The sequence below is a fragment of the Myripristis murdjan genome, chromosome 16 (assembly GCF_902150065.1).
Source record: "Myripristis murdjan chromosome 16, fMyrMur1.1, whole genome shotgun sequence".
Classification (NCBI taxonomy): Eukaryota; Metazoa; Chordata; class Actinopteri; order Holocentriformes; family Holocentridae; genus Myripristis; species Myripristis murdjan.
This window is the reverse complement of record NC_043995.1, coordinates 9024931-9041168: the sequence shown is the minus strand read 5'-3', so window position 1 is coordinate 9041168 and position 16238 is coordinate 9024931. Positions and strand designations below refer to the sequence as shown.

The 16238-nt window shown below is 42.4% G+C and overlaps 1 protein-coding gene across 4 annotated transcripts in view; it reads left to right on the top strand.

Moving 5' to 3' along the window:
* adcy2a (adenylate cyclase 2a) overlaps positions 1 to 16238 on the top strand; it is a 99346-nt gene that overhangs the window by 15131 nt on the left and 67977 nt on the right. For 2 of the 4 annotated variants that reach the window (XM_030072636.1, XM_030072635.1), the window contains exon 3: positions 1513 to 1710. The exons of 1 other annotated variant lie outside the window; for it this stretch is intronic. In XM_030072636.1, coding sequence (XP_029928496.1) covers positions 1513 to 1710 — 198 coding nt within the window. Of the gene's footprint in view, positions 1 to 767; positions 885 to 1512; positions 1711 to 16238 lie in introns of all 4 variants that reach the window. One more of the 4 variants, XM_030072637.1, reaches the window with a different exon arrangement.

The following is a 16238-nucleotide window of genomic DNA, read 5'->3' as shown; positions in this document are numbered from 1 at the left end:
TTTCTAAATATCCATTTCCCTGAGCTATTTATTTGAAGTTTACTCACAGAGGCACGTCTTTTGATCGCTATTTAAAATATACCCCAAAAAAGGAAGAAGAAAGACAGAAGTTGTTTTAACTCAGTCTCAAATAAGTCAAAGCAAAGAGAAAGGCTGAGGCAGACAGACAGATTGGTGGGGGCACAGAAAACATATTCATGTCTTAATCCCTGCCTCCCCTCTTGTCCTTCTTCCTCCTACTCTTTGACTGAAAAGCCTGTGGTTCACCCAGTCTGAGTGGCACAGCAGCCTCCAGTATTATCAGATAATGTTTTCTGTCAATGGACTGACAATGGAGCTGCGGGGAAGGACATATCATTCACATGTGAAAAAAGAATCACGCCAATCTCCGCGGTTTGAACAGATTTGTCCAAATGTAAATAAGGGTGATGGTTAGGAAGTGACACATTATCAGCTCAAGTATGAAGCTAAATTCAGGATGTTGCACGTCATAATCTGTTTCAAAAAGGGCAGATGGCTTTTCCCTTTTCAGTTGGCCTCCGTGATCTCATCCCTTTGCGCCCCCCCCCATGTTTTGTTGTTGGTTGTATCATATCTCACTGTGAGAGGGTTTGTCTGTCCCTGTTTCACACTGGCTCTTTTCACAGCTACTTGTTGTTCAAGTGGAAAGTGAGAGCCACTGAAGGACATACAGAGCAAAATGGCATCTTTTATCTTTTCTTTTTTTTTTTTAAATACATTTTTGGCATTTCTGCTTTATTTGATAGTGACAGTAGAAGACACAGGAAGAGCAGGGGAGAGAGAGGGGATGACATGAAGCAAAAGGATAAGGGTGGATTTGAACCCAGGCTGCTGCTGTAAGGACTTGATGTGTGGTATGTCAGGTGAGCTACCGGCGTGCCTGTATTGCTCTCATAACGTAGACTTTATCTCAGATTTTGTTCAGCGAAGAGGCCTATCTTAAGATAAATGAGACCTTGTTGTTGAAATAGCGGGAGAATCAGACGGGAATCTGGTTTACTCTGTGTTAGGTCTTCCTCTGAGTGACTCACATTTGTGCCTTGGTTGTTTGTTTGTTTCCAGGACACTGAAGGGGGAAGATAGAGCTATGGGAGAGGCTTCTTATAAAACTGTTTGTCTGTTCCATTCCCCCTCAAGATGTCTCCCTCTCTCTTTCTCTTAATCACTTTTTTTATCCCCTCCATGCAAGCCCCTTCTTTCTTCTCTGTAATTATTCTATCTTTAACCCCATGTCTCTTTTTTCTCTGTCAAGTGCTGTCTCCTCCTCCCTCTTTCACTTCTCACCTACACACACTTTTTTTTTTTTTAAAGAAAATCTTTCTTGATGTCTCTCTTCTTTTTCCAGAACATTGACCACGTGGCCTTTGTTATCACAGTGCCTACAGCAGTGGCTGTCTTCCAGGTTTTTGTTTGTGCTGGTCTGCAGCTCTCCTTCTTTGTCTCATATTCTTTTTTTGTAAGTCATGGTCTCTGTTTCTCTTCTTTCTCTAGAACGTTGAGGACCACGTGGCCTTTGTTATCACTGTGCCCACGGCGCTGGCCATCTTCCTGGCTGTGTTCGTGCTGGTCTGCATCGAGTCTGTCTTCAAGAAGCTCCTGCGTGTTTTCTCCTTGGTCATTTGGGCCTGTTTGGTTGCCATGGGTTACCTTTTCATGTTTTCTGGCGGGATCATCTGTCCATGGGATCAGGTAAGGCACAGGGATGTCTATCTATCTATCGTTTTTAATAAATATGTACTATTTTTGGTGTGTTTATGCTTTTGCAACTACACAGTAGACAGCAGAACCGTGAGATAATTCATTTTCTTGCCCTTTTTGCTGCATCAACCAGCTGAGAGCTCATGGGGTGAACCGTATCATTTCAGGGTATTTTGTTGGCTTAAAAGTGCACATTTTGTAAAAGTAACCCAATTAACCCCAGCCATATCCATGCTTTCATAAAATCTATCTCTGATGTTTTATAACAGAACATAGAGAACATATTTATTTTTTCACAAGCGCTACAAATATGACACTTGTCCAAAAACATTTTCCTGATTGCCAGACGCAGCGTGAGATTGTGTAGCAAGAGGAGCCAGAGATCTGACTTGGCTTTTATTCAGTGGTCTTATTTTCTGCTTGAATTGGCTTACATCACCTACTAGCTATACATAGCCAAATGCATAGCTGCTCCCAAACCAGTATTAAGCCTATGATTTCAAAAAAAAAAAAAAAGTAGTGGTCGAGTGAAGAGTGAAGTCATATTGATTATGGATACATGTGATGCAAGAGATGGGTACACAGACAGTCTTGGAAAGAAAAAAAGAAGTCCCATGGCTCCAATCTTGGCTCCATCTCTTGTAATTCCTGACCTATATTCTAAAGCAAACTCTTTTAAGGATCAGAATGATCATGTTCTGTGTGAGTATTACTCCAGATTACATCATTAATACTTTAGCCTGAATAAGTCATTGGAAATAAAAGAAATGAACGAATGGCTCCAAAGATAAGGGCCAGAATGACATTGACAGGACTGAAACCGATATTATAACTGTGTGGCCATCTGTAACTGAACTTTTTTTCAGGCATCATTATAATGTTTATTTATATAAATTAAATATTATATAAGTATTAATTTATATAATTTTGATAATTGCAAGGCATTTTTGATTTTCACTGTCAGTGGTATTCCAAAAATATTCCAATGTGACTCCCTCCTCATCTGCATGCCTTAGTAGATAAATTTACCATCAGTGTACAAAATAATGCTGCCTTTTAAAATCTTGTCCTGTGCAGGTTCAGCGGGTCATGCCCCAACTAAGCTCTTGTTGGCTGTGTGCATATGCGTATGTTTGTGTTGGAGGGGTATTTTTATCATTTATCATTTTTACCACCTCTCACTTTTTTGTTAATTTGATTAAATCCATGGACTGTTGTCAGTAGGGGATAAACAAGGATTTACTTGGCTTGCTGCTGCTCTGCGGGTGTGCAACCCCTAAAAGGAATTGCAGAACTAAAGAAGAACATGTACAGGGAATCGTGTCAACTCAGTGGCTACCACAGCATGTGACAGAGATCTGATTACGTACATAGATGGATGCAGCCAACTATGTGGAATCTAATTTCCTTTTGATTGGAAAGCAATGAACAGATAATATCATAATGGTGTCACATTGGTGAAAAAAAAATGTTAGACATTGTACATAAGGTCTGGCAGCTCTACTGTGTGAAACTGTTTTTGTGTCAGTCAATAGATGAGTTCTGGGCATACATTTATCAAGCTTCTTATGATAAAACTGCTGAGAGTTCCCTCACCATGTAGCATTTGGCCTTCTCATTACTGTACAGTAGCATGTGAATCGGCCTGCATAACAAAATACCCTAGAATAGGTCTGTTGGTCTCAGACCAGATTGCCTATAGTCACAGTGTAGTCACTATGGATTAGTGGGTAGAAAATTAATTGTTGCGAACATGCATGAAAGGAAGGAGTGACTAAACAATTCACTACTACCATCTACTATTTTTTTTTTTTTTTAAATATTGTTATGAAAAAAAATGAACATTTTACAACATAAAATATTCTAGACCCTTATTTGAATCTTGAATTTCACAAGCAATTCTTTCTGGGGTAAATTCAGTAGTAACAGTAGTTAAATGTGGAAATAATTACAAAGGATGGCGTCTGCATTGGATGCAGCCATATGTGTCTGACAACACATCTCAGCTCAGCAACATGATACTTAAGTTCTTAATCAATTAAAAGTTGTCTGATTAAAAAATACTTGATACGACAGATGTCCAGTGAGGACTCTCTCACGTCTCTCACAAAAGAGGTAGCTAGAGATTCATTGACTCGTCGTTCCATTCACTCCTTTCTTTCACTTGCTTGAAATGTCAGGCTAATGTGCCTTTGCTGCTGTCTGACTGCAGAGTCTGTTAATTACCACTGACACACAGAGACATTATTGTTGTGTGACACCTGTACTGTATGTATTTTTAGAGCTTTCTGCCATATGGCAAATTGAAGAAATGGCCCATTAGCTTTCTTGCATTGCTCCACTGCAGTATATTTTCATCTCATTTGCTACTTAAGAGAATAGGAAACCTACTTTTTCAAGTATCGGTGAAATTAATGTGAATAAGTCCAATGGGAATGAATGTGAGGCTGGCTTGACTTTCCTCACTACAAACACACCAACACGTGCATGAATGCATGTGCACATATATTCACATGTACACACATGAACACATGCACACACAATCATCTCTCATGAACATGAAAAAGCTTTGAATAATGTATGAGTGCTGTTTGTCAATAACTGGGGCTAAATGAAAAGGCCTTTCGGATTAGCTTTGTGTTTGGCTGCTTGGGGATTTTAAGGCCTCTATTGAGACAAACTGGTTACTCTGTTAAGAAGGAGTAGTCTCTATGTTCTTCATGCTTCTCAGAGTAAGAGTGTGGGTCTCAGCCTCCCACAAGCATGACTGATTAGTAATGGAGCATAGTCAGGACAGGGAAGTCACATATTGTACTCATCAATCTGCCAATATTTTATACACCAGTCATAATCAATTCTAACAAGGCAGGCTATTTAAATAACCTCTTCTTACACTGATTCCATCTCCAGTTGCTGCATCCATTCAGCTGGTTGGAAAAATATTACTTCCACCTCCCCAGCCTCCATCTGCTAGAGTGTATCCAGCAGAACCTGTGCTAGCTCCTAAAGTGACAACATGGCACAGTGTTGCTGCTCTGTCCTCTGTGTATACCGATGAGAGGGCATGCATTACACCCAGATGTCCCATCTTGTCAGGGAATATGCATAATAACCGGTTAATATGCACATTCACTGCAGAGTTGGTGATTATGCAGATTTCAGAATGGGTATTATCACAGCTTTTAATTTACAGGTTTACCACCAATCTGTATAATCACCAGTTTTCCACATTTACTGTAATATATAGACACACAAACATATAAACACCAGTTACTACCTGATACAGAGGCCCATAATTATCAGGCTTCAGAAAATAAGCATAATAATCTTGGAACTCAGGTTAGGAAGAATTGACCCTACACTACATAAAACATTACTACAATTGTAATAACAATTTCTGCTGCTTTGAGATGTCAGGGCCTCTGTTGCTTAACCTCCCTTTTCAGAGTTTCTATCATCTGCTTGTGCTGCCGGCAGAAATAATTTATTGATGCATCATGAACAGAAAATATAACTGCAGAGGTGCAGTCCAATATCATCAAACTGGACACACTCCAGACCTTGGCTACACCTGTCCATGAATACCACAAATGGCAGAGGTGATCTGTATTCATGGTATTTGATTCCCATTCTGAATGTTCTTGATGTAATGTCAACAGTGTGGGCACAGTTCTTGCTCTGATTGTACATGGACTGATTGCCTCTCAGCAGTGATCCCAGGAACGCCTTTTCCTGCAACAGGTCCCACCCAGGGCACACTGGAAATATGGTCACAAGGCTTGATTATCTGTGAATGGAGAGGATAAAAGGTTGACAGACTCTAATAAGACAAGGCTGAAATCCATGTTGCTCCTCTTGAATCTGAGGTTTGACTGTCATTTGGAGGCTCATTTCCAGCACCTACCAATCCCAGGGCTCTGTTCTTAAACTCCAAAATGATGAACCACTGAAGACATGTCAATCATGACAGCCCATCAAGATCCAGAAATTCTGCATTTCTGAACGAGTTTCATCCACCGCAAGTGCCTTGCGATTGAGATGTTTATTGATTACCCCAGCAACCTCTGTTAGAGGATGTGCCCTGGAGATGCCCTTGGGGTTTAGGAGTCCCTCAGAGTGTTCCCTGCACCTTCTGACAGTATCCCCAGTTCAGGTCAGTCTCCCCTAACCCCATGCTAAGGGCAGCCGGTGTTCTTCTGAGTTGCCAAATGGTTTTCCAGAACTCCTTGGGCCATTTGAAAGTTATCTTCCAAAGTCTTGCCAAACTCCCACACATAGCCTCCCTCAAAACTTGTGTCCAGCAGCAGATCCTTGAGTTCCTGCTATGGTAATCACTGACCACCTTGTGGCTTCAGTCTATTTGCAGCTTCTTCCACAATAGAGGTTCTGATCAGGATCCATTGCAGGTTCATGTCCCTAACTTGTGCCCAGATACAAGACACAGTTGAAATGTTTCCAGATTTACTTTTCCAGGCATTCCAGAAATGGTCCCAACATATGAGTTGAGGTCTCCCAGTAGGGCTATAAAGTCAGTAGGCAAATCTTTGTCCAGCACCCCACTAAGCTCCTCTAAGAGGTTTGAGTAACTCCCACAAGGCACGTGTACATGAGCAATAGAGTACAACAGATTTTGATGCACATTGATGCCATTCATGAATTCACCTGAAGAAACTCTAGCTGTGCAGCAGCCAGTTGGGGACTCATGACTAACTCAGGCTTCATGAGGGGGCTCCATTGTCTGTATTATGGGCAACATTTTCTTAGATGTTATTGGACCCGCAATAGGGATGTTTTTGAATCATCATTTGTCTGCCCCCTCCTCTGAGCCCAGTTTAATTTTGGTATCCCTGCCTGGACACCAGCCTCCCAACAACATTGCTCCCACAGTCAGTGAGGCACAAGACCGCCATGACTGTAGCGTTCTGATTCAAGGAGGGGACTCAAAAACTAAAGTGTGAAAATGAATACCTTTCCATTACATTAATATTGAAAGCATCTCCGTTGCTGCCATCCTTTGAAATACATGCATTGCGAACATTACACATAGTTGTTGGACTTCTCACTCAATTTCAATTTAAAGTAGTGTCCCTCTGCAGATATGAAGTGCCCCGTTCCATGCCATGCTTTTTCCAGCTGTGAGTTGTGGTACACCTGTTTATAGCATATGCTTTTTTTTTTTTTTTTTTTGCCCCAATGGAAAGTGTGCCCCCAGCGTCACCATGTTGGTCAGTCAGTCAGTCAGCAGTTGGCCCCAAAAGGCCATGTCTCCAAATGTATTTTTGTTGGATCGCAATGGAACTTGGTGACAGCATTCATGTTGGCCAGAGGATGAAATCTGCCTGTTTTGGTGATCCTGTGACCTTCTGTCTACTGCCTCTAACAAGTGGAATAGTTAATGTTGCACACTAATATCTCAAAAAGTTTTGCATTGCATTAGAATTTGATGAAAACATTCATGTTGCCTAGAAGATATATTTGGTAAATTTTGGTAATTTTAGTGACTCCATGACCTTTTTGTATAGCACCTCCAGTAGGCAAATTTTTTAACCGTGACCTAATGGCTCAAACACTACTTTAGCATTGCCATGAAATTTGGTCATAACATTCATGTTGGCCACTTATCATTTTTCTGAGACATGATTGATGATGGCTGGTTTTTGGCTGGTTGAACGGATTTGCTTCTGCCTTTTTAACTTTTTTTTTTGCATACATAGTGGTTTAAATGATGTGCTTTTTTGGTTGAATTTGAAGTTGACCAATTCTTAAAAATCAACATCCATTGAATGCTTGCTCAGGTGGCTGTGTGAGTACAAAGCTTCTTTGGATTGCAGTCATTTTGAAGTTGTTCACCCGAGTTGTTTTGCCTTGTTGATAGCTGATGAGAGTAGGTCCATAAACCATTTTGGATTTCAATTTACAGATATGTTTTAATCTCTGGCTGACATTCTTTTTCCTTGACACCTTACTCACCATTCTCCTCTTGACTCTTTGAGGCCTTTCTCTTGTAATCTAGGACTTGGAGTGTGTGTGGAGCGTTTGCTTATCAGCCAATTAAATTCATAACCAACTGTTTGAATCTATGGTTTCCGGGGTGTTACTGTGCAGTTGCTATGTGCTAAAAAAAGAGAAGGCAGGCAAAGTAAAAGTCAGAGTTAATTAAATGCTTTCTCTGCTGTAGCGAGGAGGTAACTATGAGAAGTAGGGGAATGAAGCAGTGATTAGAGGAAGGGCTTTGTACTCTCCTGCTGCTTCACCTGCCATGTATAGCTCTAAGCTCATTAGGGATGATGGCTTTTGTCTCATTTCGCTTACACAATATTACCATTGGTGGGAGAAGGTGTTGCTGCCTGTGAAAAGTCACGATTTAAAAGCTTGGATTAAATATTGATAACAAATGTTAGACACAAAGAGGCAGAGGAGTTGCTAAGATACACTCATGTACTGTGTTTTAAGTGACTGTCTTAAATGGTTGAATAATTAAGAAGTTGCAGAACCCTGGTTGGGGAAAAGGGTGAATTAAGAAGGGAGAAAGAGAAATATAGAGGGACAGAAGGAGAATGATAGATATAAGGCGATTTGAATAAATTGATAAATTATTCAAAATCTTAGGTGTGGTTCACACAGTTGCCTTTGTTGCCTCCTTGCATGTTCCTCCTTATACAATGAAATTGCCCAGTTTCTAGCTCAGTTGGAATACAGTATACCATTTAACAGAAGGTCTTGCTTCTTTCATTTTTATGCTTGTACATGTGTACGTGTGCATCCATAAGGGTGTTTCATTTATTTTATTTTATTTTATTTTATTGCATGTGTTCCTCCTGCTGTCCCAGTTCTTCAGCTTCCCTTTTTTAAAATATTTGTGCGTACAGACAGGCACACACATTCAGTCATGACAGTACTTGCTTCACAGCAGATTATTGAGCAAGCAGTGTAATCCAGTGCTAAAGAAAGCAGTCAGCTTGGATGGGTTTTACTCACTGCAGGATGCCTGCGAGAGAATATGATATAGAATATTGAAAACAAAACAGCTGTGTCACGAAAATCCTCTCAAATCCATGTTAAAGGAAGATTCAGCTGCAAAACACATCAACAATGTTTAAAGACAAATATGACGGTTTTCCATTGCAGTTGGTCTACTGTTTTGTTATTTTCTAGTAGGGCTGTAGTCTGTTAGTCGACTGGTCGATTTATTGGTCGATATGTTCTTGATCGACCAAAATCTGATTGGTCAATTATTTGCCGTGTTAATTTTATCAGGATTAAAGCACTAAGTGCTAATGGGGGTGTTTTCAGAACAAACGGTTTGACAGGTAACAGTCTGTCTTCAGAACACCCCCCTTGTTTTCACAATTTTGGATTAGCTCAACCCACTGCAGAGACAGATACCGTATTTCACCAATTAATCGCCCGGGCGTTTAATATGCAAAATCGACTTGGACCCCGGGCGTTTAAAAGAACCAGGCGGCTATTCGCTGCAGGCCTTTATTTATTTTTGCACCACGTCATTATCGTGATGACAGCTACTGTCCAACATATTTTCAGTTGGTCGATTTAATATTACGGTACACCCTTTTGTTCTGACGTTAGCTAGCGCTCTTATTTTGACAGAAAACGGAAGTGCCGCACTGTTATTGTGCGGCTAACTGTTTACTTCTACAAAAATAAGGTGAACAGCCTTATTTTGGGTTTACCTCAATATAATGTAAATAATCACCCCGGCGGTTATTCGGGTGGGCGTTTAATACGCAAAATGCGTGCAGACCCCAGGCGTTTATAAGAACCCGGCGGCTATTTGCGGCCGGGCGATTAATTGGTGAAATACGGTAGGTAGGCCCGTATGTTCTGAATTGAAGACAAAATTAGGTCTGGTTTTCCGACTATTTGCTTAATTAAGAACGTTTAATGAACATTTTGTCCTCTACCATGTCAAAGACGTCGTCAGTGTGGCAGCATTATACCTAAATAGATGGAAAAAAAGTTGAATGCAAACTTTGCAAACAACAGTTGCGTATCACAGCTCAACAACCAACATGGCATATCACCTAACATGGTAAGCTAACATGTCTGCGTTAGAATTGGCATATTTCAAAGTTTTAGTCTAATCGTTTTATAACTGCAGGCGCACACACCTGCGAAGACGGCAGCTTGACGTAAGCGGAAATCATAGGCTATGATATTGCGTCGGTGCACGTGATGCAATGCTGTCAGAGCCGACCGACTCCAGTGTGTCATTCACAAACCTGCCAACATTTGGGTAGTAAAATCCGGGAGATTTTTGTGGTGGGGAGCAGCAGAAGATGGGCGGGGATATTAGTGCCTGCCGAGCCGGTTAAGATTTACAACACTTCCAGGTTTTTAATAATTAGTCAGTAAACTCGGCATTGTATGACAGGCTGGAAAATGTGCACTTTTATTTACAGTTAAACATTTCGCCGTGTGTTTCAGCTTCTTAAACTAACGGAGCTGCGGCGGCTTTCGGTCTCAGCTTTCAAAATAAAACCTTTGTTATTGTGCGTTTCTCATTATTATTAACAAACAAAATTGGGGCTTGTAAATTACAGGAGATTCCCGGGAGAAAAGACAAAACGGGAGGGCGGCAGGAGATGAGAAACCTGGGAAAAACGGGAGTGTTGGCAGTTATGGCCAGATACTGCGACAGATACCCCCCACAATCTGACTTGTTTCCTTCACTGTAAAATCGGGAGATTAGCGGGAGAAATTACTAACCGGGCGCATTGCGGGAGACAGGGTTAAAAATCGGGAGTCTCCCGCATGAATCGGGAGAGTTGGCAAGTATGATCATTCAGTGCAAAATAATTAGGTCAAAAACGATTTAATGTACTGCAAATACTTGTTGTTTATGTTTATTTATAATTCATTTAGGCGGACAAGGCTAGCAGGCAGGCTACTGTCCAGTTAATTAATCTAAAAATAGTAATTTTTTTTTTTTTTTTTTCTATTCCCGCTGCCCCCCGATTAGTCGACTTTTGGTCGAAATTTAAGGACTTTAGTCGACCAAGATTTTCTCTGGTTGACTACAGCCCTATTTTCTAGTTTAAATTCCTTACACTATAAATTCCTGTTAGCAGGCTAGAATTATGACAACATAACTCTTCATATAAGTATAGCATGAACGTGCTATATTTGACAATGACATAATCCTGCGTAGTGTGTTGTGCATTTTCAGCGGCAGTTGTTACAAATGCTCAAAAGGTTGAGATCATGGCCCTTTGGATTGTAAAGAAAAAACCTTTTTAAGAGGAAAAGCCTTAATGCTGTGCGTCAGGATAGACTGAAATTCATAGATAGACTGAAATAGGCAGCTTTCCATGAGGGGGACAAAAAAGAAAAAAGAAAAAAAAAAACGGGAAGCACAGGGTAAGTAAGGAGAGGCCCACAACGCTGAAGATGATAAACTGATTACTGAAGGTATTCAGGAGTTGACCCTGAGTTCAAAAAGGGAGCAGAGTAATGATGAAAAGTAGGAAAAAACTACTTGGTGCAAGGTATTGGATGAAATATAAAGGCTGAGAGTAAAACATATAAATTGATATACAGTATTCTGTCTAACATAATGATGCATAGTCTAGGTTTCATTTAGTAATTATTGTAATCAGATTCAGCAAGACAGTGTGCACTGGTATTAATTTTACAATTACAATTCACATTTGACGCTTTTATCCAAAGTGACGTACGTATGAGATTATTATACACCAACAAGCAAAAATCTGCTCAGAAGAAAACAACAACATCAAGTACCAGAAAGCTCCAGTTCTGGTCCAAAGGACAGAGGAGCTACAAGGCAGTGCAAAGAGGGAATAAATAGAGTGCATAAAGTGCGTGGAGGAAGGAGGAAAGCATAGAGGCAGATTTTTTTCACACAGTCCATTAGGTGAGCAGGTGTTCCCTGAAGAGCTGGGTTTTTATCCTCCTCTTAAAGATTGAGAGGGACTCTGCGGATCGAATGGAGTTAGGTAGCTCATCCACCACCAAGGAACCGCAGAGGAGAAGAGTCTAGCTGGTGATTTAGGGCCTTGTTGTTCTGGCAGCACCAGGCGCCGCTCCACAGTGGAGTGATATTAGCAACGGAGTGACGTGCTGTTTTGGGCTGGTTGAAGACCAGATGTGCTGCTGCTTTCTGGATCATCTGCAAAGGCTTGAGTGTGCCTGCTTAATATGTATGCATTGTGGTCAGAGAATAGTATTAATATATGATGATCAGAGGTTGTGAGATGGTGATAATGTGCCAGATACCAATCTTAGTTAGTAGGTATAGTCTGATACATTAATTTTGAATAAGTTATGTAAGTAGGGTCTATAAAAGTCTGCATTCTGAGATAATGAATCTTATTTTATCTTGACTAGTGCAGTGGATTTGTCTATACTTTAAATTTTACAATACTTGTCTATACCCGCAATGTAAACACTTTACCATGCAGTGGGGCATCTGTTTTCCAAATAACACACAAGGATACAAGGATACAAGGATACAAGGAAGTTTATTTGTCATTATACAACAGGTTGTATAGTGAAATTAAAATGTGGTTCCCTTTTGATTGATTAATTGATTGATTGTGTAGAAAATAGAATTATTAAGCCTGGAGGAGTTCAGATGGTGCATTTAGTAGTCTCACAGCCTGAGGGAAGAAGCTGCTCTGTAGTCTGGTGGTACGTCAGCGAATACTTCTGTATCTTTTGCCTGATGGCAGCAGGGTGAACAGGCTGTGGTTGGGGTGGGTGTTGTCTTTTAGGATCCTTTTGGCTCTGCGCAGGCACCTCACCTCCCCGATATCACTGATGCTTGGTAGATGGGTGCCAATGATGTTTTTCGGCAGTTTTAATCACTCGTTGCAGAGTCTTCTTGTCCTGGGCCATGCACATCCCATGCCAGTTTGTGATGTTTCCAGTCAGGATGCTTTCAATCGCTCCTTTGTAGAAGCTGACAAGAACTTGGCGTGGGAATTTTGCTTTCTTAAGTTTCCTTAAGAAATACAGCCGTTTCTGAGCTTTTTTAACCAGGGCAGAGATATGTGAAGTCCATGTCAGGTTCTCTTTTATGTTGATTCCCAGGAACTTGAAGCTGCTCACTTGCTCCACCTCAGCTCCATTGATGTAGACAGGGTTGTGTGTCTTTGCCTCCTTTTTTCTAAAATCAACTATCAGCTCTTTGGTTTTGCTGACGTTGAGCAGTAGGTTGTTTTCTGTGCACCATTCTGCAAGATGGTTGATTTCCTCCCGATATGAAAACTCATTGTTGGAAATCCGGTCGATGATGGTGGTGTCATCCGCGAACTTCACAATAGAGTTCTCTCCATGTCGGGGGTTGCAGTCGTGGGTGTACAGCGTGAACAGGAGGGGGCTGAGCACACAGCCCTGGGGCGCTCCGGTGTTGAGCACTAGAGTGGAGGAGGAGAGACTGCCAATCCGAACTGACTGGGGTCTGTTTGTGAGGAAATCCAGTATCCAGTTGCAGAGAGTGGTACTGATGCCCAGAGTGTTCAGTTTTCCAATCAGCTTCATGGGGGAGATTGTGTTGAAAGCTGAGCTGAAATCAACAAACAGCATTCTGATGTAGGTGTTGCTTTTCTCAAGGTGAGTGAAGACTGAGTGGAGAGCAGTGGATATGGCATCCTCTGTGGATCTGTTGGTTCTGAATGCAAACTGCTGAGGGTCCAGACTGGCAGGGATGTTGTTCTTTATGTGCTGGAGAACTAGTTTCTCAAAGCACTTCATCAGGATGGGGGTGAGTGCCACAGGGCGGTAGTCATTTAGATCAGACACTGCAGACTTTTTAGGCACAGGGATGATGGTGGCTGTCTTGAAGCAGGTGGGAACAGTCTCCTGTGACAGTGATATGTTGAAGATGTCAGTAATGACATCTACTAGCTGGTTGGCACATGTTTTTAGTACACGGCCAGGGATGTTGTCAGGCCCAGCAGCTTTACTCATATTCACTTTCAGCAGGACTTTCCTCACATCCACTGTGGATACTGACAGTGGCCGGTCCTCTGGAGGCGGAGTAGACTTTACAGCTGACTCCCTGTTGAGGAGGTCAAAGCGAGCATAAAATGTGTTTAGCTCGTCTGGTAACATGGCCTCACACATGATGGGAGCGCTTCTGCTTTTGTAGCCTGTCACACTTTTGACCGCCTGCCACAAGTCTTTGCTGTTGTTGCTGTTGAGGTCTCTCTCCAGTCTCTGCTGGTACCTTCGCTTTGCATCCTTGATGCCAGCTTTCAGTTTTGCTCTGGCAGTGTTGTAGGCTTCTTTGTCACCTGACTTAAAGGCAGCTTTTTTGGCTCTATAAAGAGGCTTTCTCATTAGGGAATGATTTAACTGTCCTTATTTTTATCACATCATCAGCACATTTGCTGATGTATGATGTCACTGATGATGTGTATTCTTCAAGGTCAATATGGTTCTCCTGGGTAGCAGCATCTTTGAACGTCTGCCAGTCCGTGCATTCAGAACAGTCCTGCAGAGCTGCTGCAGCTTCATCTGTCCACACTTTAACTGTTTTTACAGTTGGTTTGACCCTTTTTGTCAGCTGGATGTAGGTAGGCAGGAGAAGCAGGGAGATGTGGTCTGACTGGCAAGAATGGCGAAAATGAGGACGAGAGAGGGCTCTGTAGCTGCCAGGAACATTGGTGTAGACATGAGCTGTGTCCCAATTCAGGGTCTGCATCCTTCGAAGTCCGGGTCCTCCGAAGTCTGGGTCCTTCGGAGGACCCGGACTTCAACTGAAGCATCCTCCCCCGTCAACTAACGGCAACGAAATGGGACGGTCTAGCCTTCGGAGTATTTCCTGGTTGTGTAACCGCCGTTACCGCCGTTTCCATGACAACAAACTCTGGAGACCGAAACCGTTGGATGTTCAAATGAGTAAAAAACAAATATTTATAATGTGAAATCTGAACTTTTCTCTGACTGAGCAGCAGCACGCAAAGCATTTTGGGATACGGGAGGCCGAGAAGGATAGTCGCGGTGCATCCTCCGAATCGACTACCAACGGCTGGAAAGGAAGCCGCATTTGAAGTGCGCAGGATCCTGAAGGATCCTTCGGCTTTGGATGAATTGGGACAGGCCTTCGCGCAGTGTTGTGACGTAATTGGCCTTCAAATGCGGACTTCGAAGGATGCAGACCCTGAATTGGGACACAGTCATGGTCCAGTGTGTTGTTTCCTCTGGTGGGGATGTGGACGTGCTGGTGGAATCTTGGCAGAACAGTTCTGAGGTCTGTTTGATTAAAATCCCCAGCAACAATAATAACAGCATCTGGCTGTTTTGCCATCTGGCTGCTGATGACCTCATACAATTCCTGGAGTGCATTTTTTGAATTTGCATCTGGTGGAATGTAAACAGCAGCAACAAACACACTGGTGAATTCTTTAGGCAGGTAATATGGCCGACATCTGAGCAGTAAAAACTCAATGTCAGGTGAACATTTTCCATCCACTCTGACTGCACCTGTGCACCAAGCATCATTGATGTACACGCAGAGCCCGCCCCCTCTCGTCTTACCGGAGTCTTGTGTTCTGTCGGCCCGGAACAGGCTCCGCCCGTCCAGTGTTAAAGCCTCATCCGGTATGTTTTCATGTAGCCACGTCTCTGTTAGGATGAGAACGCCGCAGTGTCTGATCTCTCCCTGCTGGGTCAGCCTGAGCCGTATCTCGTCCATTTTGTTCTCCTGTGATCGGACATTAGCCAGGAGTAGGCTGGGTAGCGGCACAGCCTTGGGTCCAAGCCTACTCAGCCTCAGTCGCACCCCGGCTCGCCTCCCCCTCCTCCTGCGTCGACTACACCGCCCGCGATGACGTCCGATCCGAACGCCCTGGTCGTCGGATCTTAAGATGCCGAGAGCAGATATAATCCCAAGGTCCGCGGCACTCAGTGCAATTTTTGCACTTCCTTTCCTGATATTGAGGAGTGTATTTCTGTCATAAGTAATACACCCACAAGTGATACGATTCTCAGCAATAAAAACAGGAGAATTGCTCCTCTTTTTGCTGAAATTGAGGGAGCCACCAGCTGCTGCATGCATATGCGCCGCCGTTGCCATGGGCTTGTCTACTTTTAACTTTAATACACCATACATAGTATATTTAGTATATTCAGTATGCCTTTGTACAACTAGAAGCAAAACCTTTTCAGTTGTGAACAAAATTTATCACTCTGTTTAATAAACCAGCATTCATATTTGATTTCAAAGCTAGACACTAGAGTCATTTGTGGTTTTGTGTTATTGATTTTTATGTGTGTGGCCTCACATTCTGCTTGACATAGTTTTGAATCTGCACTCTCACCACGGGCCATGGTAATGTATTTCGCCTCTGGAGGGTCCACCAGAGTGCGCAGGTCTTGATGTTAATATGCCTCAAGAAGGTGGGGGGCTTGTTTTGCAGGTGCAAATCCATACTTGCACCTAATTTGTCTGAACGCTGGAGGGCTGGAGTGTCACAGGCAGTTGTTGGTATTTATTTGATCTATGTAATTAGGTACGCTATTTTTGGCACTGCCCA